This window comes from Cinclus cinclus, chromosome 12 (genome assembly GCF_963662255.1).
Source record: "Cinclus cinclus chromosome 12, bCinCin1.1, whole genome shotgun sequence".
Lineage (NCBI taxonomy): Eukaryota > Metazoa > Chordata > Aves > Passeriformes > Cinclidae > Cinclus > Cinclus cinclus.
In genome coordinates this window covers 15,201,865-15,229,343 of record NC_085057.1, presented here as the reverse complement: position 1 = coordinate 15,229,343, position 27,479 = coordinate 15,201,865, and the positions used below count along the sequence as shown (strand labels likewise).

Below are 27,479 nucleotides of genomic sequence, written 5' to 3'. Positions count from 1 at the left end.
TGGTCAGTGATGATAGATGTGAATGTGATGTCATTATCAAAGACAACCCCCATGGCAATTCCCCCAAACTGGGTGTGTGTTTTATTATGGATATTAATGGGTTTTATTGCAGTTTTCATAAGGAAGTGGGGAAAAATTGGGTTAATCTTGCTTAATGAAAGGCTATGTTAAATCCATAAACCAGTGAAATTGTATGTGGTGAATGAGATTGATACAGCAAATCTAAACCTGCTAATATTGCCTTTCACATGTCTTTGACTTTGGAGACCATCCATGTGAGTGCTTTCTGAATAACCCAGCTTGGGCAGCCAGGTGACAACCAGAAAGGCAGTGTTTGTTTTACTTGTGTGTGTGTGTGTGTGTGTGTGTAATAGCTTATTGAAAACAATCAGGTTTATGGGTTCATGCATTTGCACATTCTGCTTCCAGGAGGAGAATTACAAAGATTTCCAAATCCATTTTGTACTCCTGGAGCTCTGCAAGGCACTCAGTGTGAAAACCCCAACACTGATGTCTTTTACGTGAGGGAAAAGGACTTGATGGCAGGAAAGAATGATTGGGGGTTTACAGAATGTGTGCTGCCTTTGCCTATAGAATTGTGGGCTCAAAATTTAACTGTGTCACAGAGACCTTGCATTAGACTAAAAAAAAAGGTATCCATTTAAAAAAAAAAAAAAAAAAGGTATCCATTATTCCAGGATGAAGGAGTGTTGGCATTTCCAGAGAATTATGGAGCTGTGAGCTGAAAATGTGGTACACAAACTTAATCTTTTCTTCTTTTCGACTTTTGCCTTTCCCAGGCAGCTCCATGGCATGGACAAAGCAAGGACAATGATTTTTTTGTCTAGGTCTTTATTCCAGCAGGTGTTTTATTGGCAGTGCTCCAGCAGAACAGCAGCTTTTGGGTTTTTTTGTATTTCTGGTCAAGTCTCTCACTCCTGGACATCTTGCATTAATACAGAAGGAAGCAGATTTGTGGAGCAGGATACCCTTAAAAAATCTGCTCTTCATAAGCATCACCTGGTCTAATGTGCTGAGAATATTTAAGCCTAATAAGGCAAGATTAAGAACAGTTCTCATGTTGGTTTCTCATTTGCATTACAAGCTGTCAGAGGTTGAGAGAGTGAAGTAAGAAGAGTGCAATCAGCAGTAATAAGGTGACATTATCAGCAGGAATACCTGAAATAGAGCCTAAATGACAGGAAAGGGAAAGAAAAACATAGGGGTGGAAAAGCTGTCTTTGTACTGGGTAATGTTAATAGCCACATGCTTGTCTGCCACTATCAGCTCTGTATTTTTAAAAGTTAATTTTCTACCTAAAGCTTCTACCTCTTCTAAAAGATGTATCTAGAAGTGAACCCAGGTGATAGCATGTTGTCAGGTTCTTTGGAATTTCCCAGTTAATGCTGAGTGTAAACCATTGCAGTGCTTTCAAAGATATTTATTGGCATTCTTCTATAGAAGTTAATTTTCAAGTGCATGCAATGACAGCAGTATTGGCTCATATTAAATTTGTGGCATACTGAAGTTTAGTCTGTTTCAAATGCTGGTGTTATACTTCAACAAAACCCAGTGATTTCTCCAGATTCATCTAATTGGCTTGTCCAAGCCTCGATCCAGCTAATTTTATTGCTAAGTTTTCTTGGATGCTTTTGAGTGATAGAGGTTATATTTTCCAATGCTTATTGTGATTCACAACTCCTCTATCAAAGAACAAATGAAGCGGGAATTTCCCACGTTTTGTATTACTCATTTAATATATTTAATACCATTCAGCTAATAACTTACACATTTTCCCCCTGATGAGAATGCCCTGAATTTTGACTGGAATGTTTGATGTGTCTTTGCAGCCAGATTCTCCTGAATATAAAGCAGCCTGCAAATTATGGGAGCTGTATTTGCGCACAAAAAATGAATTTGTTCAGAAAGGTGATGCTGAGGAGGATGATGATGATGAGGAAGGACATGACAATCAAGCAAATTCTGAATTAGTAAGTGTGGGCATGACAGCTGCAGAAGGGGGAGGCTCCAAGTGTGGATGTCAGCTCACTCTGGGAGGGGGAAAAATGGAGTAATATTGTCATTGTTAAATCATGCTCCAGAGGGTATTTCTTAATACAAGTTTATTAGTTAATCACTTCACAGCATTGTATCTGTGTTTCACTTCTGCCTAGCAAAAAAAAAAAAAAAAAGCTGTCAGGGTTTCTGACATGGGTAAAGCATGGTTCTGGTCTAGTTGGAATAATATGAAGTGTGTTTGAATTCATGCCAACATTGAGGTTCGTTGCAAGCAACATTTGTGTCTAATGACAGCAGTTACCAGCAGCTGCCCCATTCAGTCAGTGCAGCTGTTCCTGGAGTGCTATGAGAGGAAATTTGGGCTAGCTCAGTTTTTGTGATGTTGGGATGCACATTTTCAGTGACTGTGATGTGTGTCTGACAGTCTGCAGTGTAAAGCTGAAATCAGAGTTCTCTACTGTACCTTTACCTACATAAACAATGTTATCTTCAAAAGTTGCATCCTTTGTAGCTGATATTTTCTGCCTTTGAAGTATAGATTCCTTTATTTCAGCATAACTTGAAGCATTCCACACTGGCTGCTGTTAAAACTTTCTGTGATTTTTGTTTCCTACTTTAGTCATCTCCAGGTTACCTGAAGGAAATTCTGGAGCAGCTTCTTGAAGCTATAGCTGTTGCCACAAACCCCTCAGGACGCCTCATAAGTGAACTGTTTCAGAAACTTCCTTCCAAAGTGGTGAGTATTTTAATGTAGGTTTTGTTCTAAGTTGGAAACTGGACATTTCTGTAACTGATGTTACAGGCTGTGATGGCCATGCTCAGGGTGCAGGTCTCTGTTTCTGCCTCATCAGTGGCAAGCTGTGCCTATTTTTACTGCTCTGTTTCAGAGCAGTGGTGTTCTGGTTTTGTGGTGAAGGTTTTAAACAGCAGAATAAATATTTTGAAAACAATCACCATGGACTTGATTTTCAATCAGAACTGCCTTATGTCAGTTTATTGATGAATTCCTTGTATCATACCTTACGACCTGGCTTGTCCAAGTTGAAGCCTAGTGCCATATTTTGAGGCTTACACTGTTCTTGTCTTTGTTCTGTGAGCTGTTAGAACAAAAGCTTTGTGACTGTTACTACTAAAACAAATTATTTCTGTTTTCCAGCAATATCCAGATTATTATGCAATAATAAAGGAACCCATAGATCTTAAAACTATTGCCCAAAGGATACAGGTATGAACATAAAAATGTGTTGGGGTATAGCCTTTTTTAACAGTTAGCATTCCAGAATTATTAGAAGTTAGGATTTATGGTAGCAGGAAAAGCAATGTATGTTCCTCCTGCTATTAAAAAACCTGCACACTGTGGTGATTCAATGTTCTGAGCTGGATTAGTGCTGCAGAAGTAGCTGTGTGGAAGATCAAGCATTGTGAGCTGTGGAGTGCTGGCTTTGAGCCAGAATACCTCAGGTTCCTTGATATTTAATAGCTTAAAGGAGTTCCTTGGCAAGTGCTGCTCATGTAAAACATTGGAGTACTGAGGATTGGTTATGTTTTATCATCACCTGTTTCTGTTCAAGTGCTATAAATAGATGTTTTGTACTGATGCATTTTTCATCTTACTTCTCCAGTAATTTGAAATATTGTTCTGTAATTCTAGCATTTTGTATAGTAGGGAGGGATGGGACACAGACTGATAGAACTAGACAATAAAATGGCATTTTGTCAGAACTCTTCCAAAATGAGGGTAGTATGATCTAGTACATGTTTTTTTCAGTCTTAGCATTCATGAGCTTTATAAAGACTTACCATATATGTATGTTACTGTCTTTATCTGATTACTTTTTCCAGATACTTAGCTGTTGTCTTCACAAATAAGTTGTTTTTCCATGAACATTCCCTTTATTGAATATGAATTCTTTTGCTTTTCTCTATTGGCTTAGTTCTCATACTGTCTGATGGTTTTTACTTTAACCAGTTCTGCTTCTTGTTGTATAGAATGGAACTTACAAAAGCATTCATGCCATGGCCAAGGATATAGATCTTCTGGCAAAGAATGCCAAAACCTACAATGAGCCTGGATCCCAAGTATTCAAGGTGAGTTTCAGTTGTTCATAGTGTGATTTGAGTTCAGATTTTCTTGCTGGTTTATCCTTAGATAAGCCTTGAGCATAAAGCTCTCAAGACCCTGTTTGCGTTTTATTTTTTTTTTTTAATAGCTTTTAGTGGGTTTTCTTTTTTATCTTGCTTTCAGTGGAATTGGGATACAAAAATAGCAGAAACTGAGCTGAAAGCTGCTCAGGTCTTCTATTCAGTTTTTTCAGGCCACTTGAAAAATACTGTGTGGGAGTATTTCAGGCAGACTTTGTTCCATGCTTCATTTCTCATGCAAAATGGTTTTACGTCTAAATGTAAAAACACCTTTATTTTTGTTTTAGATAATTTTTGTTTCAGATAGCTGGATATATCTGATTACAGTATTATTCACTTTCAACATTAAACACAAAAAAATCTTTTAATTGACAGGATGCAAATGCGATTAAAAAGATATTTAATATGAAAAAGGCTGAGATTGAACACAGTGAGTTGGCCAAGTCAAGTCTCCGAATCAGGTACTGTAAATAGAGTTCTGTCTGTAATCTCCTATAAAAACCTCTGTTGACATTCCCTTAATTGTGCTGTGGAGAGTATAGTGGGAAATAATGGCTTGAAAACTTAGTGTTGTTTTAAAAGTTTTACATTGATTAAAATAACTTTTTCATTGAAATACTTCTGTGGTGAAATATTTTTGTGATGTACTTGATTATGAAAAATAGTGTCAGTGGATCTTTAATAAGTTATGGGCAACTTCCACCACGTGTTTATAAGTTAATAACAGAAAATGAATAGTGAGGAACAAGGTGCTTTGCTTTATTGAAAGGAGCTGGATATTCTTGAACTTGGTTGGGAACTGAAACCAAAGGGCTCACAGTTAGGTAGGGGCAGAAACATGGAACAGAACCTTGGGCAAAAGACACTAAGAGGGAAGTCCACTCTTGTTTGAAAAGCAATTTTAGCTGTGAAAGGAGGCTCAGGAACCTGAAGATCTGGACTTATTAATCAGTGAAGAAGAGATTTGGCCCTGAATATGCAGGTATAAAACACTTGATAAGAGTTGATAGCTCTATGTTTCATGGAATGATTTTACTTAGGAAATAACATTTTCTTCCTGTGAAAATCCATAGTTTATAGAGAAGTGATGCAGTCATTATAAATGTTTCTTAACGAAATGCAATTCAATTTCTTCTCATATAAACATTTCATTTATGAGTAACACTCAAAAGTAGGTTTAGATATTGTTTGCCAATGTGAGCTGTGTCATTTATCCTCAAAAATTAAGCCATGTCCTGCAAGCCTTTCAAGGAATTGGGAAACTCTTACAAGGTGGAATCTCTTTGCATATTAGAGATGTTTACTGGTATTTGGTGCTGGGAAACCACTGTTGTCATTTCCTGCAAAGGTTTGTATGGTACAACTGGAAACACTGTCACTGCCTTACTTAACTAAAAGGTAGTTTAATTTTTCTGTCTATATGGTGTCACTATTAAAAGTGTTGCCTAGGATTATTGTGTGAAAGAAGTGGAAGTTGCCTGGTTGGTTTTTACTGCTTGGTGTTTTGAGAAGTGTTTTTTTTTTTTTTTTCTGGTTGGTTTGTTCAGCATCAGCATCCTCCTCATGGTTGGGTGAATCATTGTTGGAGCATATAAAAATAAAAAGCAGAAATACTCTTTAAGGTGTAATTCCTGACACATAGGTGAATAATTTTCCTTCTTAAAAGTATGTGTAGTGCCAGAAGACTATACATACATGTTTAGTTTGCAGTAACCAGAATTATACAGAGGCATAGAGGTTCTCTATTTAAATTATGGTTGTATTTTATTTTTCTCACTGTATTGTCCATTGATGAAGCTCAGGATGTCAGGGTGTTCGTCATATTTGTTTCTGAGGCTCAGTGGTTTTTCTTTAAAGCTGATTGTGTAAGAAGGGATGACAGATAAATCACACTGATATTTGTTAGCTGAATTCCTCTCTTGCACTGCCAACCCATTTCTACTTCTCAGCTGCCTTATTCGAGATGTTCTCTTGTGTATTGTGTTCTCAGGAGACCTTCAAATCCTGAAGTAATCTATCAGAATCATTGACAGCTCCCATCTTTGTTTCTCTACCTTTGGGGGGGGGAGGGGGGGGAAATAATGCCCAAAGCAGGCTACAGTAATACTGGGCTGAATGCAGAAAAAATTGGGATAAGAGAATTGTAATGAAAACCAAACCATTCACCTTCTATTGTGTATTTCACTGGTTTCTTTTTCTCTTGAACCATTATATTTTTTTTGTTTCTTTCTCAAGAATATGCTTAACAGAATCATTATTTTTATTTGAATTCCTAAATGTTTAATTATCTTAAAGGGGAGTTCTTTACCTATTGCTGATTTGGGTAAAATTCTCTCCTAAGTTCACTTCAAGTGCATTTTCTATATTTTTCTTCTGAATTTGCATGTGTTATTCCTTGCCATTGATGGCTCAAACTCATAATCATCACAATGCTACTAACCAAAGCTTTATATGTTGCCCCTGTGTCAAAAATCATGGTTTTTTATTGCAGAACTCATTGTCTCCTTTGTCATACTAAACTGCTCTTTGTGGGTGCATTTAACTGTTCTCCCTTAAAGTGGCAAAGCTGAATTGCTTGATAATATTCAAGCAACTTGACAGTGACTTTAAATGTTGATAAAACATGACTGGACCTGTATGATTTGCTTTATCTGAGTGCTAAGGAACATTTTGTTGGCTGCTTTCACTGCTATTTAGGCTGAGCTGTGTGTACAGCTATCAATGCTTGAGCTAAATGTTACTTTCCTCTGACTTTATAAACAAAGTCCACATAAATGCTAGAGCACTGAAAGGATCTTAGTATTACTTATCTTTTAGCTTCCTAACATCTGTCTCTGAACCTTTTGGCTGATCTATCAAAGTGATTCTGTAAAAAGCTTTTTCCTTGCTGTGTCTTTTCATGGGTTTAAGGTAGGCCTGTTTTTTTTCCTCCCCCTTTCTTTGGCTTGCCTCTCCTGCCTTAAGGACTGCATCAAATTTGGCTGCTTCCAAGCTGACAGGTCCTTCCTCACAGGGTAAAGGCAGTGTTGGGGATGAGAGAAATTCTTCTAACAAATATTATCGGTAAGTAAATTGTGCCCTTGGAGGAAAAGCTGGGTCATCATCATTTGGAAATGCAAAGTTTGGTTTGATTTTCTTCCTCATACCTGCTGTGGTGCTGGGCTTTGGATTAGGATGAGATCAGTGCTGCTAACACACTGTTATTGCTGAGTGAGAAGTGTGTGCAGGGTGGCTGCAGCAACTGACACTGGCAGCACAGGGATAAAACCACCTGGGCTGCTCAGCTGTGGCTGGATGGTGCTGCTCAGGTAGAGAACCTGGTTGTGAAAGTGCATCATGCAGGTGCTCATGGACCCAAAAACTGGGCACTGAACAGCAGCAGAGCAGCCAGATGGGTCAGGATGCTGAGGCTGGAGTGGCACAAGCAGATCTCTGCTGGCAGTGGGAAGGTGAATTACAGCTCCAGGGACCCGTGGTACCTCAGGCCATCAGGGAAGAAGTGCTACAAATGGATGTGCTCATGATCCGGGTGTGGATTTGCACTCCCTGTCAATGGTATTGTAATAAAAATTACCCAGGTGAATGAAGGTTTTTTGGTGAAAAGAGCCAAAGCACAGCAAGGACAGAACCAGAAGTGGCTTCATCAGGCAGCAGCTCAGTGTCACACAGCAGCACTGCTGCCCTGGAGGACTGCAGGGATAGATGGAGCTCAAAGTCATGGACTAAAGGAGCTCAGTGGATGTTTTAGAGAGATGGCCCTATTTAAGGAGATGATATCTGTGTGTTTATATCAAAAGGCAGGAAAGGATGTACAGAAAAGTGTAGGGCCCAGGCATGCAGTCAGCCCACCTGCTTTTTCCCAGTCTTCACCTGGCTCCTGCAGGACAAGGCTGAGCCCCATTTCTGGAGGTGCCTGAAAAGCTGATCTTGTGAAAAGGCAGAGAATGTCAGGCATAGATTATATAGTGTGATATGAAATACTGTGCCCCAGGTATGGGACAAAAGAGATCGATGCTGAAGAAGTCTTGGTGAGACTGTAGCCAGTGTGGATACCAGTTTACTCCACCTAAGGAGCCTGATTCATGTGCAGGCACTGTGTGTGCTGAAAATGCCAAAGGTGGGGATGAGGGAATGGGAGGAGGTAGAATACACAGCTTTTAGTGTGTTGGATTCCTTCCTGTAGACAAATCCAAATAAAACAGGATCAAATACCAAAGATACTACTTGGGAGAGACTTCTTATCATTCCCCTTCTCTTGCAATTAATCAAATACTCAAGTATACAGAATAGGACAGAAGGTGTAGTAGGCTAGAGTTCAGTTTTCTGACTGTGTTGGATGGACCAGCTCATCAAAGAGAGGCAGACTCATTAAGAATTTCTCCTGTTAAAGGCTCCAGCCTTCTTCAGTCATGGCTGTGCTCTTGCTTGTGGAGTCAGGAGGTTCACACTCTGGATGACTGTTAATGGTTAACGTGATAACCCTTTCCCTTTCTTGAATTTTAATTTTATATATTTTTTTTCCATTTTAAAAGTGTCTTTACTTTTTCTCTTCCATAGTAACAAAAGATCAGCCCAAGGGGATCGTTTATCAGCAATAACCATGGCATTGCAATATGGATCAGAAAGCGATGAGGATGCAGCTTTGGCTGGTAGGAACTGAAATACAGTTTCTCTTATTTCTTTTCATTAAAATGTTTTCACGATGAGCAAATCTGTAGAGCTCCTGATAAACTTAGATACATTGATTTAAGAAATACTTTGCACTCAGTGTGTAATTCCTTTGAATCTTGCAGCTAGTGAGATAGGGTAGGACAAATGTGCTGGCATACTTTGAGTTTTCTGTGTGTTTCCAAGTATACTTACCCAAGCTTCAGGGAGCTGTTGCTTGGTTTTATTCTTTCTAAAATGGCACAGTCTGGGGAAGACATTGGATGCTCCATGCAGCAAACGAGATTAGTAGTGCTGGAATTCTTTCTTTGTTTAATTTTTTGTTTACATGATTGCTTCATTGATGTTGAAAGATGCATCTGTTCAAAATGTGTTATTGGGGCATTTATTTCTTACCTAGTAATTGAACTGTACTCCCCACAGTTTTCTAGTGGATGGGTATGTAGAAAGTTTGGATTTTAGCTCTTGCTGTAAGCAAAAGCATTTTGATTCCTGGTTAGCTCAGAGTTGGGTTATTGCTTAAGAGCAGCTGTTTTCTGGGATGTGTGGGGAGTATTTATTAGCTGGGTTTTGCTTGTTTGTTAGCTGTTATTTTTTCCCAGATTGCAATGCTGTAAGAATATGTAGCTTTTTATGTTTCAGTGATTTAAATTGTTGGAGTGATTTAATGACTTTCAGGTGCCACCTTTGCTATGGACATTATTGTAATTTTCATGGGACCTCTCTCTGTGTGTGAGACTTTTGTCTTGCTGCTGTTGAGTCTCTCCTATGTTTTTATTGCATTCACATAAGAGACAATGTTAATTTTTTTGGCAGACCTGTCCCCCCTAAGATTTTCTGTCCTTCCAGTGTATTACTTGGACAAGCCTATGCTTTCAGTCTCTGGGTGACAGGGGTTTTTCTTTAAAACAACTGGTATTTTTATTAATTGCTCTGCTGTCTCATTTTTTTCATTCCTCTAATGCTTGTTAAAATAAATGAGAACAGGGCTGCATGACTGAACATTAATAGAACTCTCTTCTTCTTGAAACAGAGAACTGAATCTTTATGAGCTTCTTTGGTTGTAGCTGTTGCCTAAGCAATGAATAATATCAGCTTCCAACTGAGAGTTTATCCTGACAGTTGCAGATGGTGTTGTGGTGTGATGGAGCTTGTAGAACATTTCCAGCTCCATTGTACAAGGATGTGAGCAGCTCCCTTGCTCCTCATTATAAGTCTATAGAGGCAGGCAGAGGTGGTCATTATGTATTACTTGCACGTAATTTAATTTTGTAAACAAGGTTGTTTTGTTTATACTGTATCATTTAAAGATGGTTTAAGACTGGATGCTGCTTTTGGTTTTGCTGGCAGCCATCTTCAGTTGGACATTGAGCATTCATTGTTGGGTGCTTTGGGACCTCAGAGGAGACAGTGGGGTTTTTTATGCAAACTGTAGCTGTGGTTACAGCAGCACCAAAGGGCAAAAACTGCCTGTCCCTCTCCTCTGCCAGTGCTTGCTGGGGATATAGGACCTGGTGCTACTGCACATTAAAGAATGTACAGTCTTACATCAGATTATTTGCTCTGTAAGAGCAAAAATATTATTACTGCAAAAAATAAGAATTTTTCTATCTTCTAGTCTGGCTAGTACATTGTTCTCTGGCTCTTAATATAGCAAATATCATATTAGGAGATCAGTGTACTTTTCTAGCTACGTCATCACTTTTAAAGAACATGCACATCATAATGAAAATGTTTGTAGCTGTATATTATGTAAATAACAATACAGTAAACCTGTAATACATAAATGCTTTCATTTTAGTACATTTGTAAATTGCTAATTAATATCTAATTTACTTAGATTTCTTTTTAGGGAATGCCTTGTTTTCTGCTTTCAACACGAAGTACATTTCTTATGTAGGGTATTGAACTGTTTTGTTGCTGGCTCACACATAACAGAGAACAGCAAATACTTGACTGGTCCCTTTATGTTTTCTCTTTATAGATACAAGTTATTCTGCTTTTTCTGTTTGTTTCTTACTTTTTGGTGGAGCACTCAGAACTAAACAATTTGAGTAAACAGACCAAACTATTTGAATAAATTGAGCCATAACCTATTTTTGAAACTTTACCTGATTTCAGTGATAGCTCCAGTGGTTTGTTTCTGCCTGAGTTATTCTGTCCAGCTCTGCTTTGCTGGCTGTGGTGTAGTAGATGCTGGGTCATTAAGTGATGCTGTTTGGCATCATTGGGATAATTTTGAGTGTCTCCCCAAATCAGTAATGAACATCTTCATTGCATGTATGCACATCTGCTGATGCCTGGTTGTGTTTTAGCTTTGCCTGTCACCCTGGTGGGTCCCATGCACTGATGTAGATCTGGTGTCAGGCTGCAGAGGAGCAATGGCAGCTCTGTGTTGTTACAGTCCGGGTGTCCCCTGGCTTTGTCACCATTTCTATATGACTACTGAACGTGGATAGAGAGCTTGAAGCTGTGCCAGCCTCCTCTGAGCAATAATGGAGATGCCAGCTGGAAACCTGGCATTAGAGAGCTGTGTTTTGTGTGGCTGAATTACCCAGTGTGACATCTGCCAGGCTGTCCTTCACACTCAGAGGGGAAAAGGGGTGAATAATTTAACTCTAGCATGTGCAAAGCCATGTAGATTTTGTTATGTCTGTCTGCAAGGTACAAACTGCATTGTTTGTGTTACTAAGAAGTGTGCAAGGATTGGCCATTTATTGCTTCCTGTCCTGTGTTTCCAGTACCAGTGTTTTCTCATTCCTGTTGTGTTTCTGTTGTTCATGTAATGTTTATCCTAATTTTATCTGCAGTAAGTGTCAGCTCTTCATAGATTTTCTTTCATTCATCCTAATCCTGAAACAGGATAACCAGAAAAGTGTGCTATGAAATTTTAAAATACTTACTATGAATTTTTTAGGCTTATTACATGATCACTGTAAAACATTTATTTCTTCTTCATTTGCTGTATATATTGGAGGGGCATCATCAGGCTTTCTGTCGATTTTTTTCTGCTAAGCTTCACAATTTTGTCTTGGGCTTTGATTAATACTGCCTAAAGGATTGCAATAAAGTGCCTTTTTTTTTTTTTTCCTGGCAGCTTGAGGCTCATTAGATACGTGTTGTGTCATTTCCTGAGGTGTGAATATGGCTGCCAGAGAGGGGTTTCCTTTTCTTCTGCTTTAGACCTTTATCCACCAAAAAACCCACTCTGAGTTGTCCTACTGAGTTTCCTGTTTTTCTTTTCTCTCTGTGTAGCTGCTGCTCGTTATGAAGAGGGGGAGTCTGAAGCTGAGAGCATTACCTCCTTCATGGACACTTCTAATCCTCTTTACCAGCTTTATGATACAGTTAGAAGTTGCCGAAATAACCAGGGCCAGCTCATCTCTGAGCCCTTTTTCCACTTGCCCTCTAAGAAAAAGTATCCTGATTATTATCAGCAAATTAAAACACCCATTTCATTGCAGCAGATCAGGTAAGAAAACAGAATGAAAACTACATCTGGTGTGAAATGATTCAAGGGTCTCTTTTATTCCCAGAATCTTTTCTTATGGTTAAGTTGCTGGTACCTAATGCAGTGTTTGCACCATCTCTCCTCTGCATCCAATTGCTGCTTGTTTCAGCTCAGTCTGCATCAGTCTTTAGATCATGTGATACATGGCTACTGTTGGGTTTATTTTTCATTGAATTTCATTTGTCACGTGCCTGAAATTTGCCATATGAGTAATTCTGAAGACTAGGTGTGCAGCAGAGATGAAATTTTTTGCAAAGCTCCCCATTTTTCTTTTTCCCTGACTATGATGTCTCGATTGCCTCTCACTGCCATGTATTTTAAGCTTATAGTCTTTAGTATGAATTGTAGGAAGATGGTTGCAATTACAGTCCTCCTGTCTAGGTCACTGTGTAACACTGTGAGAATAATTATTTTCATGATGATGTAGCTGGTCTGGATTGAAGCCAGCAGTTCACCATTTATAAATCTGTGAGCCGTGGAAGGCTGGTGAGCTGCCAGAGTGCAGCTGTCAGGTTAAAGACCTCAGTGAAGTGAGCAGTGTCTTTCTTTAGTGGCTCAAGATAAGGCAGTATGATGGGTGTGAGCAGGCTCCTGGGAGCATTAATAAGCTTTAATGGTGCTGCCCAGCCTCAGGGGGCCAAGGCCTCCTGCCCAGTGGCCACTGGGGCTCCAGGCCCTGCCCAAGTAGGCTCCACACCCTGGGAGTACCAGTCCTTCAGCTTCAGTGAGGGAGCACTGGAGCCTTCCACTGTTCATCCCTTTGTAATCCACTCTGATGCACAGGTCTGTGCATTTCAGTTATACCATAATACCCTCTGTCAGACCTGATGTAATTGTTGAATGACCAGTGTCCTTGTTAAATCAGAAGCTAAAAAAGCTGCTTTATGGTTTATCTTATCAGAGGGTGTTTTGCACGTGCTGGGGAATAAAAGCTGCCACACTGGTTATCTCTCCATCAGTGGCTTTAGAGCATTTTTTTCTTATGTCTTAGTACAGCTGTAACAGTGGCGAAGAAAGTGTCTTGCCTTGGAACAAAGCACAAAATGTACTTGATAAAAAAAACCACAAAAAACAGTGAAACTAAGAAGAATCATTGACAGTTTGTGCCTTAATGTACCTAAAAGTATTGGCTCAAATAATACATAAACAGATTCTTTTGGGAGAAGTTTTCCATTAAAAATACCCTTGATATCAGTTATAGAACAAATAACTTGCCATAGAGAGGCAGCTGCATTTCTGCTTTCCTTACAGTGTAGGCAGGTTGCATCTGGCTGTGTGAGCAGCACAGAAATTCCATACAAGTGTATGAAGAACTGTAGAAGAAAGTAACTTGGTTTACTGCCTGGGGGCTTAGAAAATAAAAAAAAAAAAAAAAAAAAGAGCAGCCAGGCTTTTTAGAAATAGTGTTTGAGGTTCACAAATTAAAGTACAATGTTTGTAGAAGTCTAACTTCCTGCAAATTGTGAAATTCAGCTGTCTTTTAAATTACCATGTAATCTTCACTTCTTAGTATACCTGAAAAGCCTTGAAGTCATGCATATGTACACTTAATTTATGTGCTTTAGAGAAAACTGAAGCATCGTGGCTTTGCTGATACTGCTAATATGACTTTAGGTATTCAAAACTGCCACTCATTAGGGGTGGAGCTTGTTTGTGGGATTTTGGGTGTTTGGTTTTCTGTGGGGTTTCTTTCCTTCTTGTGTGGGTTTTTCCTTTTTTTTTTTTTTTTTTTTTTGGTGTTTGGTGATTTTATTAGAGATAGAATACATATAATCTATAAATAGAATATGTAGTCTGTTCCCAGATGGGGACAGAAAAGTTTAGTGTCCCAGTGAAAAGCTGAAGGAGGTGGAGTGAAGCCTGCCATTCCTGTTTCATATCTGTTTTGCTCTGGCATCTGGCTGCCTCAGCTGTCCTGCCAGAGTGAACTGTGACATATGTGGCTGTTGCAAATTTTACAGCTACTCATGTATTTCAGGGGGGTTTGTGTGTGCTAAATGCATGAAAGGTCTTTAAAATAATACCTGATTTCTAGAGGGGGAGTGTGTGAGTGTGTTTTGGTTTAATGAGATTTTACCTATCCCAACCTCTCAGTCACTTTGAGTATTATGAACCTCAGTCATCTGAGTGCTGATCCTGAGCTGTTCCTGGATGTGGGAGGTAATCAGGCTTCTATTTGTCTGCTGATTTCCTGCTGGCTTGCTGTTCACAGCATCACAGAACAGCTGAGGCTGGAAAGGAGACCACCCTGCCCAAGCCCTGGCTATGGCAGGGTCACCCAGAGCCTTGTGTCCAGGACTGTGTCCAGGCAGGTTTTGATGATCTCCACAGATGGAGACTCCACATCCTCCCAGGGCAACCAGTGCCAGTGTTTGACCGCCCTCACAGTAAAATACATTTGTGTTCAGCTGAAATTTCCTGTGTTTCCATTTGTTCCACTCACCTCTTGCCCAGTCAGTGGACATGGCTGAGATGACCCTGGCTGCCCCTTCATTCCATTCCCTCCCACCAGATGTTCAGCACATCGATGGGAATTCCCTGCCTCAAAGGGCAAAGCTTAGAGCTGGAAAAAAAGAAAATCCTGTCTAAAAAGAAGGCATGATGCTGTCAAGGCTATGACTTTGACATGGAGTGAAAGTGCCTAATGCAAAGCTGACATTGCTGGGGAAGAGTCATTCTGTTAATTACAAATGACCACAGGAACAGTCAGGAAATGATGCAGGAGAATGTGTTCAGTTACCAAGTGCATAAGTGCTGGATCCTGGCAGACTTACAAGAACACTGTTCCTTATTAAATTTTACAGTGTTGAGAAGTATGATCCCCAAGGCAAGTGGGTCAGGCTTTTTTATACCAGAGGAGGAAGGCATGCCAGGGAATTCCCTGGCAGCAGCTCTCTCTAAAACACATGTGGGAGTACAGGCACTGAAGTTGGTATCTTCATGACACACCCTGGTGTCTTGTGCTCCTGAGGTTGCAGCTGAGGTTTAAAAATGTGTGGGGATCTGGTGTAAAACACACTTGGGTTGTGTGATAGCTACGTTTTGGGGAATTCAAATGAATTTTTCTTATTAGTGTGACCGTTTTTGGACAATGCTCTGTGACACAAGAATCTGAATGTTGCATTTATGTGACGTGTTGAGGTTCTCTTGAACTTTGTGGTGGCCCTTGGTGGTTTTGGATTAGTTATAAATGGTTTGAATTGAGCTTGTAGTGCATGTCATCACCTGGTCAAGCGTATTTTGCCATATAACTTAGGAATTTTAGTGATATGGCAAATCAAGGAGTGGAACTGATTTTGAAGTAATAGAGATTGGTGCCTGGGCAAGGGTTTATGGAGAATTTCTGTTTGCTTGCTTTATGAATGAGTCAATTGGGAAGAGAAAATGATGTCTCTAATATTTTAAATACATTGTAAGTTTTCACTTTATCTGAGATTTAGGAGTTCTTTCATTCCTTTTGTCACTTAATGTAACATATTATTTGGTGACTATTGTATTCTTTTGAAATCTTCTGTTTGTGTAACCAGTTTTCCTATCTTAGCAAGTACTTCCACTGCATGTTATATGTAAGACCTTTAGAAAGTCACAGTCTCAAATGAGGAAGGTTCCCAATGTATTTTGTAAGAAGACTGTCATCTTCCATAGGACATTTGTCAGAGGCATTTCTTGATACCACTCATTCTTTGTCAGTGGGTTGTTTTTCCCTGAAGAGGCAGGACTAGCACTTCACAATTTCTGCATAAATAAAAATAAGTTGCATAACTGATCTTACCCTGGTGGTTGAATTTTTCCAGTAGGAAATTTTTTAGGCTGTTTGTCTAAATAAATGGATCTTTTGGTGATATAGAAAGAGTATGTCTCACATTCAGTCCTTCCTGAAGGACTGATGAGCTTGCAGTAGACATTTTAGGGGGTTGAGTGCCAACTTACAGTATTGTTTTAATTAATATTCTGATTTCAACCAAGTTAAATGCCATGCCAGTGTTGTTTTGGGCTTAGGGGTCTTAGGAAACTGTAGCCTTACTTCTAAACTTTTTTTCCTCATTTTGCAGAGGTTATTTTGTTTCAAAGGAAATTCCTTCTAGTTTTACTCATGCTTTCAGGTACATATATATCCCTGTCAATAATTTTCACAGAAACTTCTTAGTTTTTAGTATATAATTTGTGTTACATTGGCAGTGGCTTTCTGTAGAGCCATGGTCTTAGTTTCAGCCTCACTTTGTGATTAAACTGATGTTTATAAATCCTTTCTTGCCAAGATTAGTGAGATGGCTTGTTAAAAATTTATTGTGAAGCTGCTCTTCATCCTCTAAACCCAGAGAAGTCATGATGCTTGCATTCTGCTGAGTTTGAGTATAATTAAATCTGTTCAAAGTACTTATGTAAATAACCTATCTAATTAATCATCCTATTTGCTGACAGCAGCACAGAGAATGGCAGGAGAGGAGGTTCTTTGCAGGCTAGAACAGGATGTGCCTGTACATTTTTCATTCCTCACATCCCTGATTGGAAGCTGTAACTTTCCAAACCATTCAGTCCAAGTCAGGGTTTTTACTTTTGCTTCAGGCCTTTGATGAGCACAGCTGTGAATGTGAATTGTTTACTTAAAATCAGATGGCCTGCACCTTGATTGTTGGGTAGTGGATAAGCAAATGGTGGTAGGAGCAAGCTTGGGACTGAAAGGTTTTATATTAAATTATTTTGTGGTAGTTATAATGCTCCATCAAGCAGGGACACATTCAGCCAGGTGCTGCAGAAACCAGACTGGGTTTAAAGGTGGTGTGTGTGCCAGGCAGGAGGGTGAGGAAGCTGTGTTGCAGCTGTGACAGGCTTTGGGGCTGGTGTTCTGCAGATTAATATTTTCTGCTGTGTGTGAAGAAGTATTGGAAAGTTTTAAAATGGCTAGAACTGTCAGCATTGTGCAAGAAAACACATTAAGCTTTCTCATGTTGATTCATGTGTTTAGCGTATGAAAAATGACTTTTTTGTTGTTGTTACTCCTCTTGTAACTATTTTCACCTGAAGTGCACTTTGCACATATCACTAATTGATAACCAGGTGTTTTTATAAGAGAAGGCACAAGTTGGAGGGTTTAACATAAGAGGTGCTGGGAGCTTTTGGCTCTCACTGAAGATGAGTGGAGTTGATGGAGGGAAGGCAGCTTTTGGGGCTGTGCAGAGCTGGCCTGGCCTGAGGTCAGAGCTCAGGCTGTGCTGCTGCCTCACCTGTAACATCTCACCTGAGTATCAAAACAGTCACACAGTTCAGTCTCCACAGCTTCCAAAATTACTGAAACCATCCTTTGAGGAGCTATGTTTCCCTCATATAGTTACAAGTGGAAGATGTTACCAGGGAATCAAAAAGTAAATCCCACTTCTGTAGTTAGAGCTCTTTGACTATTGATTTATCATGAAAATGAGGATATTAACTAGTGAAATAGCTGACTGGTATTTCTGTTTTGCAGAACCAAGCTGAAGAATCATGAGTATGAAACTTTAGATCAGTTGGAGGCTGATCTGAATTTGATGTTTGAAAATGCCAAGCGCTACAATGTCCCCAATTCTGCCATCTATAAAAGAGTGCTGAAAATGCAGCAGGTTATGCAGGTATGTAGAGGAGAACAAGCAGAAGGATCTAACTTCACATGTAAATTGATTTCCCTAATGGATATTTTTCCAATATGATTTTTAGCTAAATCTGTATTTGCAGAAGTATTTTCTTTCTTAGGGGAAGTATGGGAATGGAGAACATCACGAAGTGATTTTTCCTCAGCACACCTGCTGCCTTCTGTGATTTCTTTTGGTCACTTTATTCCTTACTGTGACTCCTAACCTAATTAAATTGTGGGAAAATTGATGATGTAGGGTGTTTTTAGAGTTTGCATGTAATGGAATAAGGCTAAAACCTTTCAGATTTCATTAAGTGTTCCAGCTAAGTTCTGTGGTCTGAAATGGCATTGTTTTCAAATTGGTTCCTCAGAAGTTGTTCTGTCAGTTATAAAGAACTATACTGCTCTTTAATTCTGCTCTGGAAGTGTGCAGTAGTGAGTTTGGCTTCAGGGATTTGTTCTTTTTTCAGGCGAAGAAGAAGGAGCTTGCTAGGAGAGATGACATTGAGGATGGGGACAGCATGATTTCTTCTGCTACATCTGATACTGGAAGCTCAAAAAGGAAAAGGTATCTGCTTCTGTAGTCCCTGCAGCCCATAACATTGCTGCATCTGTCTTTGTTAAGGAGAGTATTAAACCATGGTTTTTAGCATTTGTGTAAGGCTTTGTAATTCTGAAACATCATTAAGTGTTGGTTCTAATTCATTCAAAACTATTTGCTAATATTTCCCTGTTTTGGTCTATTAGTTGGCAGTTTTGAACATCAGTTCTGTAATTGCACAGAACTTGTTGATTTTGTCAGTGAATTTCAGGATTTTTTGGGGAGAGTTGTTTTATTTTAGCCTGACAAATAGATAAACTGATTATAAGAGGTTGATTACTTAGGGTCCTGTAACATAAACCAAATTCCCAGTGATTTGCCTGGGACTCTTATACTGACTATAATGATGATTTATGGAAGGTATTCTTTATAGTGATAGCTGTTCTGTAATTAATACTAGTGATGCATTTTGCTCCAGCAAGATGTAGTTTCTGCAGTCTGCCTTATGGTGTAATTTGAAATAAATTCCAGCTCAGATAATATTTTTGCAATGGTAGCAACAGCCAGTGTAAAATTGCAGTTCAGCATCTTTCTTTGGTGTTGCTTATGAACATCGGCTTCCTGGATATTTGTTTCTTGTTTTGTCAAAGGAACAACAGTTGTGGGGGGAGGAAGTGAATGGAGTAGAGCATCAGCAAAAAGTCCCTGAAGAACAATGAATAAGTGCAAAAATGCACACTCATTAAAAATCTGCAGAGAGAAAATATGAACTTGGATTTAGGAGATGGTGCAGTCTAGGGATGCTGGGAAGAAGTGTAAGGAAAGGAAAGGCAGACCACAGAACCAAGTAATCAAGAAGGAACAAATTGTAAAAAATGCTAGCTTTGTGATCTTCAGATTCAAAAAGAAGTACTAACCTAATCAAGCAAGTCAAATTGTCATCAGTGTCCCTTTAACCCCATGTTGCTTTTGATCACCTTGTGCCAGACAATACTGAAATGCTTAAAAGGAAAAAATCTGTCAGGCCCTGTCATCTAAGAATAACAAAAGAGGAAAGGGAACAAGGGATTTCTTGTGTTCATAGGCAAGGGAGATCAGAGTGATGCCTGAAGAGCACCTGAAAATGCTTTTGGTGTTGTCAGTTTGATACTTGTTATCCATTCATTCGCTGAATGATAGCAAGGAAAAGAAGGACATAAATTCTGCTGATCACAGAAGTGAAGCAATTAGAAGAATTCCAAAATATTGCTGGAAAAGGAAACCAATAACCCATGCAAAATTCATCCTACTGGGGCAATAACAGTTACCTAGAAGAAAAGTTGTTTGAATGTCCTCTTTCATGTCATGCATCTGATACATAAATCTTGAGTATTGGCAGGTCTTTTGCTATTTCTGCTTTGGTTTTGCTTTGCCTGTGTCTGTGGAAATGAGTGAGAAAAACCTGGAAACACGTTCACATGGGGAATTTGGCAGCATGTCTGTGTTCTGGCAGTGCTCACCTCCTAGTGGGAACAACTAAAGAGCATTTGCCAACAGTGGTAATGTTCAGCCTACAGAACATGTATTTTGAGTTTTCTTTGTTGTTTTCTTTAGTTATTTCACTGATCTCGCCAAGGAATAAGAGGTGTCTGAGGTATGAGACTCTGCTGAATTAGGTATATTTTAAATGTGTGATGAAAAGATCCACATCATGGGAAATGTGTGTTGCAGTTGGGTTTCTAGTAAGTTCTATGAGGATATTTTGCACATTTCTGCAACTGAAGGTAGTTTTTTGTGGTGGTTGTTGACTTTGCAGATAATATAATGTAACTACCTGAAAAAGTCTTAAGGAGATTGCAGATTGGAAGCCTGTTTACAAGTGCTTTGTAGTTGAGTGTGTTGCAGAATGCCATAGTGTCTGAGCTGAGACTATACATTATTGACATGATTTTTCTTCTCCCTTGTTTGATTTGCTTATAGGCAATGTACTGTGTGTGCAGGGAGCCATGTAATGTTTTCTGATAAGCTGTGTCTTGGTTGTGCTGTCACATTTCTTGAGACAGCCATAACAGCTACACCACAGGATGACTGACATTTGTGGGCATAGCATGTACTATTTCCTACCTGGGTTTGCAGTCTTGGGGAGCTTTATTGACTTCAGACTTCATTTGGATTGAGAGATATTTAAGCAATTCTTTGTACTAGATCCTTGATGTCCTTACTTGATACTGAAGAATGTACAAAATTACTTGGAGATAAATAGCTCGTGTCTTTGATATTCTGAAGTAATCAAGAAGGTACTAACTGGAGGTTTTTACCCTATTCCCTCTGGATCTCAAGCTCTTGGATTCAGATGCCTGATCCTGTCTGGTCTGTTTTCTCTGCAGCTGGAAAGTGCTCACGGTTTGGCCTTTGCACTTTGAAAAATGAGTTAGTTGGTTTATTTTGTAGAACTCAAAACTCAAGGTCAATGAGAGAACAGTCATCTCAAAGAGTAATTTCCTGTTTCTGTGTCAGGCTCCTGGCAATGATGCTGTTGTCATTTGCAAATTCTGGTGCACTGTCTTAACGTTGAACTTCTTTTGTATGTTTAGGTGGTCCTGGTTGCTTCTTCGTGGTTGAGGATAATATCCTTTTGATATTAGTGTTGGAAGTGGGGATAAGAACCCCTGAGATTTATTATTTTCTTTTGTGTTCTTAACGTGACAGTAAAAAGAACATACGAAAGCAGCGGATGAAGATCTTGTACAACGCTGTTCTGGAAGCTCGAGAGCCCGGCACGGGCAGGCGGCTCTGTGATCTGTTCATGGTTAAGCCATCCAAAAAGGACTACCCAGACTACTACAAAATCATCCTGGAGCCAATGGACTTGAAGATGATAGAGCACAACATCCGCAATGACAAGTACACGGCGGAGGAGGCCATGATTGAGGACATGAAGCTCATGTTCCGGAACGCCAGGCATTACAACGAGGAAGGCTCCCAGGTACTCACTGGGGTCAGCAGCCAGCTTCTCTCTGCTGCTTTGCAGGCATAAACTGCTGTTAGGATGGTTTAACTTTGACTATTACTCGTATTATTTATTGCAATTCTTCACTGAACTAAAGTGGAAATTCTCAGAACCTCTGAGAAAGGTCTTAGAAGGAGAACAGCTTCATTTTCATTGAAGTGGAGAGTGTGGGAGATCAGACTAGAAGACCTGACTTGTTTAGCTCAGCAAAATGAGTCTGAAAGGAATGTGGTTTTCATTTACAAGTGTTTTGTTGGGTGTGCCTATGTTGTGATGTTTCTCAGGCAGCAAGAATGATGTGAAACAGGGTGGTGGTAAGAAGCCTCCATCTGTTTCTGATAAGGAGCTTGATCAGCTACTGCACAGGACTTTGTCACCAGGATTGGGTTTGAAGACCCCAGGGCTGTTCTAGTCCTTTGTACCTTGATGGAATCACAGTGGTTCAAGGGAACTTTCATTGCTCAGCAGAAGGGTTTGATGAGGAAGTTGATAACACAGCTGCCTGCTGTCATTTTGTAGTCTTCGAAATAGAAATGCAGCTTAATTGGATAATTTCTTCAACGTTTCTAGCTCCCTCTTTTAGATGGTGTCATCAGTTATGCTTACCTGTGCAAGTCAGTAAAAAGAAAAGCTTATTTCTCAAATGTTTGCACCTTTAATAAAATACTGTTTTTGCTCTCAGCTTTTCCAAACTAATTAAGCATTTCTTAGGAGCTAGTTCTAAACTAGTCTAAAAACAATAAACTTTGTTTTTGGTTGGCTTTTGATTATTTTGCTGATGAATAGGTGTACAATGATGCCCATATGCTGGAAAAGATCCTTAAAGAAAAAAGGAAAGAGCTGGGACCCTTGGCTGAAGATGATGATGTTGCATCCCCTAAACTAAAGCTAAGTAAGAACCTTGTGCATTGCTTTGTCTCATTTCAGGGCTTACAACAAATAAGGATAAACAGATCTTCCTTTTCTAATAGACATGTTCTGCATGGTTGTTAACACTGACAAGGAATGTAGAATTATATTTTCAAAATCTTGATGGCAATGGCATGTCTGTATTATACAATAGAATTAAGTTGCTGCACATAGAGTGTTTTCTAAGAAAAGTAACTTAAAGTGAAGAAAAAAGACTTGGGAATGGGTGAAATGAGTGAGATTTAGTCATATAGTGTTATCCAAATGTTAGATGGTGCATTATGTGCTCAGTCAAGCAAGGGGCCTCTCAAATTGAGCAAATCTTTTAATTCCACTGGTTAAATGTCTGGGATTTCTACAGAATGATAAAAAAACCCGTGAACTTAGTTTTGCAGATTATTGAAAGCTGTGAAAAACAGGGAAGGGAAGTTTGCCACATCTGTTCCTTGAGCTGTTGCCCTTACAAACTTGCTACTACTCAAATCTTATGTTCTCATAGTCTATGTTCAGAACTGAGCAAACTGAGACAGATCAAATTGCACTAAAACCTTAAAGAAAATAACTGCTGACAGTCCTCTTGCAAATTAAATGTGCAGCTCCAAGGTAAAGTACAGGTGTAGAGAACTCTCAGGCAGGGTCTGTGCAGTGCAGTAACGGAGAACCTGTGTTAATCAAAAAGCCACCTTGGTAATAGCATGGGAGGCCTTAATTTACATTTTACTTGTAATAATCCTTTCTAATTTGGCACAAACACGTCATAAAGTAATCTGATAATATTTTGAATGCTTAATTTTAGTGATAGTAAAATCCCTGTGATGACAGGATTTTTAATAGCTATGGAGACAAATCCATGGAGAGCTATAAGACCAAAATGAGTTTAGAGGAGTTTATTAATGATATTAGGTAGGGAAAGATGCTGAAGCCTAACATAAAAGAACGTTTAAAAAATTTCTTAGAGTTATGAAAAATAAAGGAAGCTGCAGCCTGGAATGGGCCCCATGCTGTGAGACTTCTGCTCATACCACGAAGTGGTTCATCCATCAACAGTTCTCCAGTGGAAACTGGAGATGGATAAAGAAACGTACACGTTCTCAGCTTCGTCATTTTAACTTCCTTTCTGTTCTTGTCGTGTTAGGTAGGAAAAGTGGCATTTCTCCCAAGAAGTCCAAGTACATGACTCCAATGCAGCAGAAGCTGAACGAGGTGTATGAGGCCGTGAAGAACTACACGGACAAGCGCGGGCGGCGGCTGAGCGCCATCTTCCTGCGGCTGCCCTCCCGCTCCGAGCTCCCCGACTACTACGTCACCATCAAAAAGCCCGTGGACATGGAGAAGATCAGGAGCCACATGATGGCAAATAAATACCAGGACATCGACTCCATGGTGGAGGACTTTGTCATGATGTTCAACAACGCCTGTACCTACAACGAGCCGGAGTCTTTGATTTATAAAGACGCCCTGGTCCTCCACAAAGTTTTGCTTGAAACTCGGAGGGAAATAGAAGGAGATGAGGATTCTCATGTACCCAATGTCACTTTGCTGATTCAGGAGCTTATCCATAACCTCTTTGTATCTGTTATGAGCCACCAGGATGATGAGGGCAGATGCTACAGCGACTCCTTAGCTGAGATTCCAGCTGTTGATCCCAACTTCCCAAATAAACCTCCTCTGACTTTTGATATTATCCGAAAAAATGTTGAAAATAATCGCTATAGGAGATTAGATTTGTTCCAGGAGAACATGTTTGAGGTACTGGAGAGGGCACGGAGAATGAACAGGTGGGCAAACTCTTATTTTTCAGGTATCTTTATCATGAGCTTTGCATTTAATGTTCAACAAAGGCTGAAATTTAAGGTGTTGCTTTCCTTGATACGGACGTTGGGAAAAACTTAAGTCTCAAAAGCTCTATCAGGTCTTCAGTGGAATGTTTGATTTGAAAACAAGGAAGAAGTTAGTTTTCTGCTAAGAGATCGTTTTTACAGTAGTCTTCCAAGTGAGCACCTTATGACAAACAGGTTCCTGCTAACTTTCAAATTATAAAAGTGAAGAGAGCTGTTCTCTAACTTTTCAAATAGTGAATTACTCTTTTGGAGCAATCACACTTGGGTCAGTTATGGTAACACCCTACAAAAACCATGAACAGCAAAAACTATTGCAACTTCTAGTAGTGTTTTGCTTGAATTCAGTAGCCTTTTTGGGAATGTGCAGGTGAGAGCTTGACTGTGAAGAGAGGAGGTAAAAAATTATCTTAAAACATCTAAGAGGAGTATGGATAATTAAAATAAGTCACTTTTGTTAATAGTACTTTGTACTAGTTTGTAATAGTAATTTGTAGTAGTTTGTACTACTTTGTAATAGTTATTACTCAAGTTTTTCAGAAGTTAACAGATTATAGAGGTCCAGTGACATGTAGCCTTGTCTTAACTAGTTACCTTTGATTTTCCTGCCATTACAGGACTTGTGTATACAAAAATATTGTTTTGGGTAAACTATAATGCAGATTGACAGTGAACTAACAGGTGAAGCATCACTTAATGCTTCATGGCTTCAGGTCAGTCTCTGCTGCTGTTTCTGAGTAAGCACAGAAATCTGTTGGCAGAGTGAAGCTTTCAGTTGATCACAAAGAGTGGTGATTGATGGGTGTGTTTAGACTCCTGTTTAACCCTGCACAAAATGTGTTTTTTCCCTGTTGCTCATGTCTTTGTATAGGACTGATTCAGAGATCTATGAGGATGCAGTGGAACTTCAGCAGTTCTTCATTAAAATTCGAGATGAACTGTGTAAAAATGGAGAGATTCTGCTGTCACCTGCTCTCAGCTACACCACCAAGCATCTTCACAATGATGTAGAGAAGGAAAAGAAGGAAAAGCTGCCCAAAGAAATAGAGGAAGATAAGCTCAAAAGGGAGGAGGAGAAGAGAGGTAGCTAATTCTGTTTCATTAATTCTGAATGTACCAAATGAAAAACGTACCCACACATATAATGTGTTGCTGCAGCTTTGCCTACTGAAAGGACCACAGTAGTCTGCTTGTCCCCCAGTCTTTTATTTTCAAGTTATGAGAGATTTATTTTATTTTGTTCTTTATCAGCCAGGCCAAAGGGCTTTTAAGAAAGAGATGTAGGTAGATATTAACCCTATGTGACCTCTTTATTCAGATTACATTGAGGTACCAGTATTATTTCAAATATATTAAAAAAGAAAACAATAGCTTTTTACTTTAGCTTTCTTCTGATAATAAACTTAACAGTGAGTATTCCCATTGACATTTTAGTAATTTTCATTTTGACAAATACCAGTGGTGTCTGTGATCACACATTAGCACTGCTAAAGAACTGAGGTTTGATAAGCCTTTTGTGTTTTGGCTACTGTGGATGTGAAGAGGAGTGGGCTTGTACTGTTTAGCAGGGCATGAAGCATACCCTGAATGTCCTTTATTTCACAGTCCTGGCTCTTTCTGTCCATGCTCCATTGTGCACCATGTTTAAAGGAATAAATATGCTCTCCAATTGCACCTTTCCATGGACAGGAGAGCTGTTGGCAATTTTGTCTTTGAATCATGTTTCTAACATGGTTCATCTTCCCTCATAGCTGTCAGCAGCAGTAAAGCCTGGTTACTCCAGCCTCAAAGTGAGGCACTGACATCAAGAACCTTGGCTAATATAGAAACGTGACATTACTAACATCTGTTTTTCCCTTCTTGAAACAAGAAGCTGAAAAGAGTGAAGATTCCTCTGGATCAGCTGGGCTGTCAAGTTTGCATAGGACCTACAGCCAGGACTGCAGCTTCAAGAACAGCATGTACCATGTGGGGGATTATGTGTACGTGGAGCCTGCAGAGGCCAACTTGCAGCCTCACATCGTCTGCATTGAGAGGCTGTGGGAAGATTCAGCTGGTAAGGATGGCCTTACTGCAGGAAAACACTAGGCTGAAACATTAATAATAATATTTTCAGCTTCCAGTTTGATTTTTAGATGTTAACTTATTTTATATGCAGAACTGGTTGAATCGGGGAGTATTTTTTGTTGTTGTTTCTGAGTTATTTTTTTTCTGAAGGATGTTACAAATAGAAAATTCTTGGGACAGCATGAGCTTTTTTGAGCTTTTTTCATTTCTGCCTACCATAAAATTGTAAGCCTTGCCAGGGATGGAATTCTGAGTGGGATGGACTCTCTGTAATTTAGGTGCAGAAGAACACTGTTTTTCTGTGCTGAGAAATCTGAAGCAAAGATGGGCACAAGTTTCCTTTGATTTAGAAAAATGTTACATATTTGTAACTGCTTTATAAATTATTGTTATCAGCTTGAGTTTGTCATCGTGTAATTTGTCACAGCATCAAGTGAAAGAAATAGTTCTTTAAAAACTTAGAAACAGTTACCTGAGATTCTTTAAATAATCAGGTGATTGTTGTGTGGACTTCAAAGCCATTTAAAGGCCTGAAAGTCAAGATCTGTAAATAAGAACAAATTTCTCCTTTATTTTGCTGAGTCTGGTGTTACTGGAAAAATAACAATTGGCAGGCTTTTTAAGATACTTGTTTTTCTTTTCTGAAAAGATGACTATTGCCCTGTTTAAAAGCAGATTGCTCTTAGTATAAATGACTGCATGGCTGTTTGATTAATCAGTCAATTACTAATTGTTCTACTTGGCTCATGCACTAAAGAATATAATTTTACTTTTTTTTTGTATCTCCCTTCTCTTTTTGTTGTTTTCTATTTTAAAGGAGAAAAATGGCTCTATGGCTGCTGGTTTTATCGACCAAATGAAACTTTTCATCTTGCAACACGAAAATTCCTGGAGAAAGAAGTTTTTAAAAGTGATTATTACAATAAAGTTCCTGTTAGCAAAATTTTAGGCAAATGTGTGGTCATGTTTGTCAAGGTGAGAGACTCTTCTAAATTATAAAACAAGTAATGCTTTCTGCTATTTCCTGTAGAGCTGTAGGAACTCTAACATAAAGACATTTCACTAATACCTAAATAAAGTAGGACTTGCTTCTGTGGGCTGTTTGGATGTTCCTTTGTTTCCTGAGCTCTGTGGTTGACCCAGGTAGTGGAGTTTCCCTGTGCTGGTTCTTTTGTGTTTATGGTCAT

General features: G+C 39.2%; 1 protein-coding gene across 14 annotated transcripts in view; it reads left to right on the top strand.

Annotated features, from left to right (window-relative positions):
• The window catches only part of PBRM1 (polybromo 1), a 51,555-nt gene that overhangs the window by 3,506 nt on the left and 20,570 nt on the right, over positions 1-27,479 (top strand). For 8 of the 14 annotated variants that reach the window (XM_062500819.1, XM_062500818.1, XM_062500812.1 and 5 more), the window contains exons 5-20: positions 1,851-1,991; positions 2,639-2,755; positions 3,176-3,244; positions 4,009-4,107; positions 4,537-4,622; positions 7,126-7,224; positions 8,719-8,810; positions 12,085-12,301; positions 17,805-17,946; positions 18,419-18,516; positions 21,178-21,454; positions 22,265-22,370; positions 23,523-24,165; positions 25,097-25,308; positions 26,096-26,281; positions 27,110-27,267. In XM_062500819.1, the coding sequence (XP_062356803.1) occupies positions 1,851-1,991; positions 2,639-2,755; positions 3,176-3,244; positions 4,009-4,107; positions 4,537-4,622; positions 7,126-7,224; positions 8,719-8,810; positions 12,085-12,301; positions 17,805-17,946; positions 18,419-18,516; positions 21,178-21,454; positions 22,265-22,370; positions 23,523-24,165; positions 25,097-25,308; positions 26,096-26,281; positions 27,110-27,267 (2,742 nt within the window). Of the gene's footprint in view, positions 1-1,850; positions 1,992-2,638; positions 2,756-3,175; positions 3,245-4,008; positions 4,108-4,536; positions 4,623-7,125; positions 7,225-8,718; positions 8,811-12,084; positions 12,302-17,804; positions 17,947-18,418; positions 18,517-21,177; positions 21,455-22,264; positions 22,371-23,522; positions 24,166-25,096; positions 25,309-26,095; positions 26,291-27,109; positions 27,268-27,479 lie in introns of all 14 variants that reach the window. The other 6 variants (XM_062500815.1, XM_062500822.1, XM_062500813.1 and 3 more) reach the window with 5 other exon arrangements.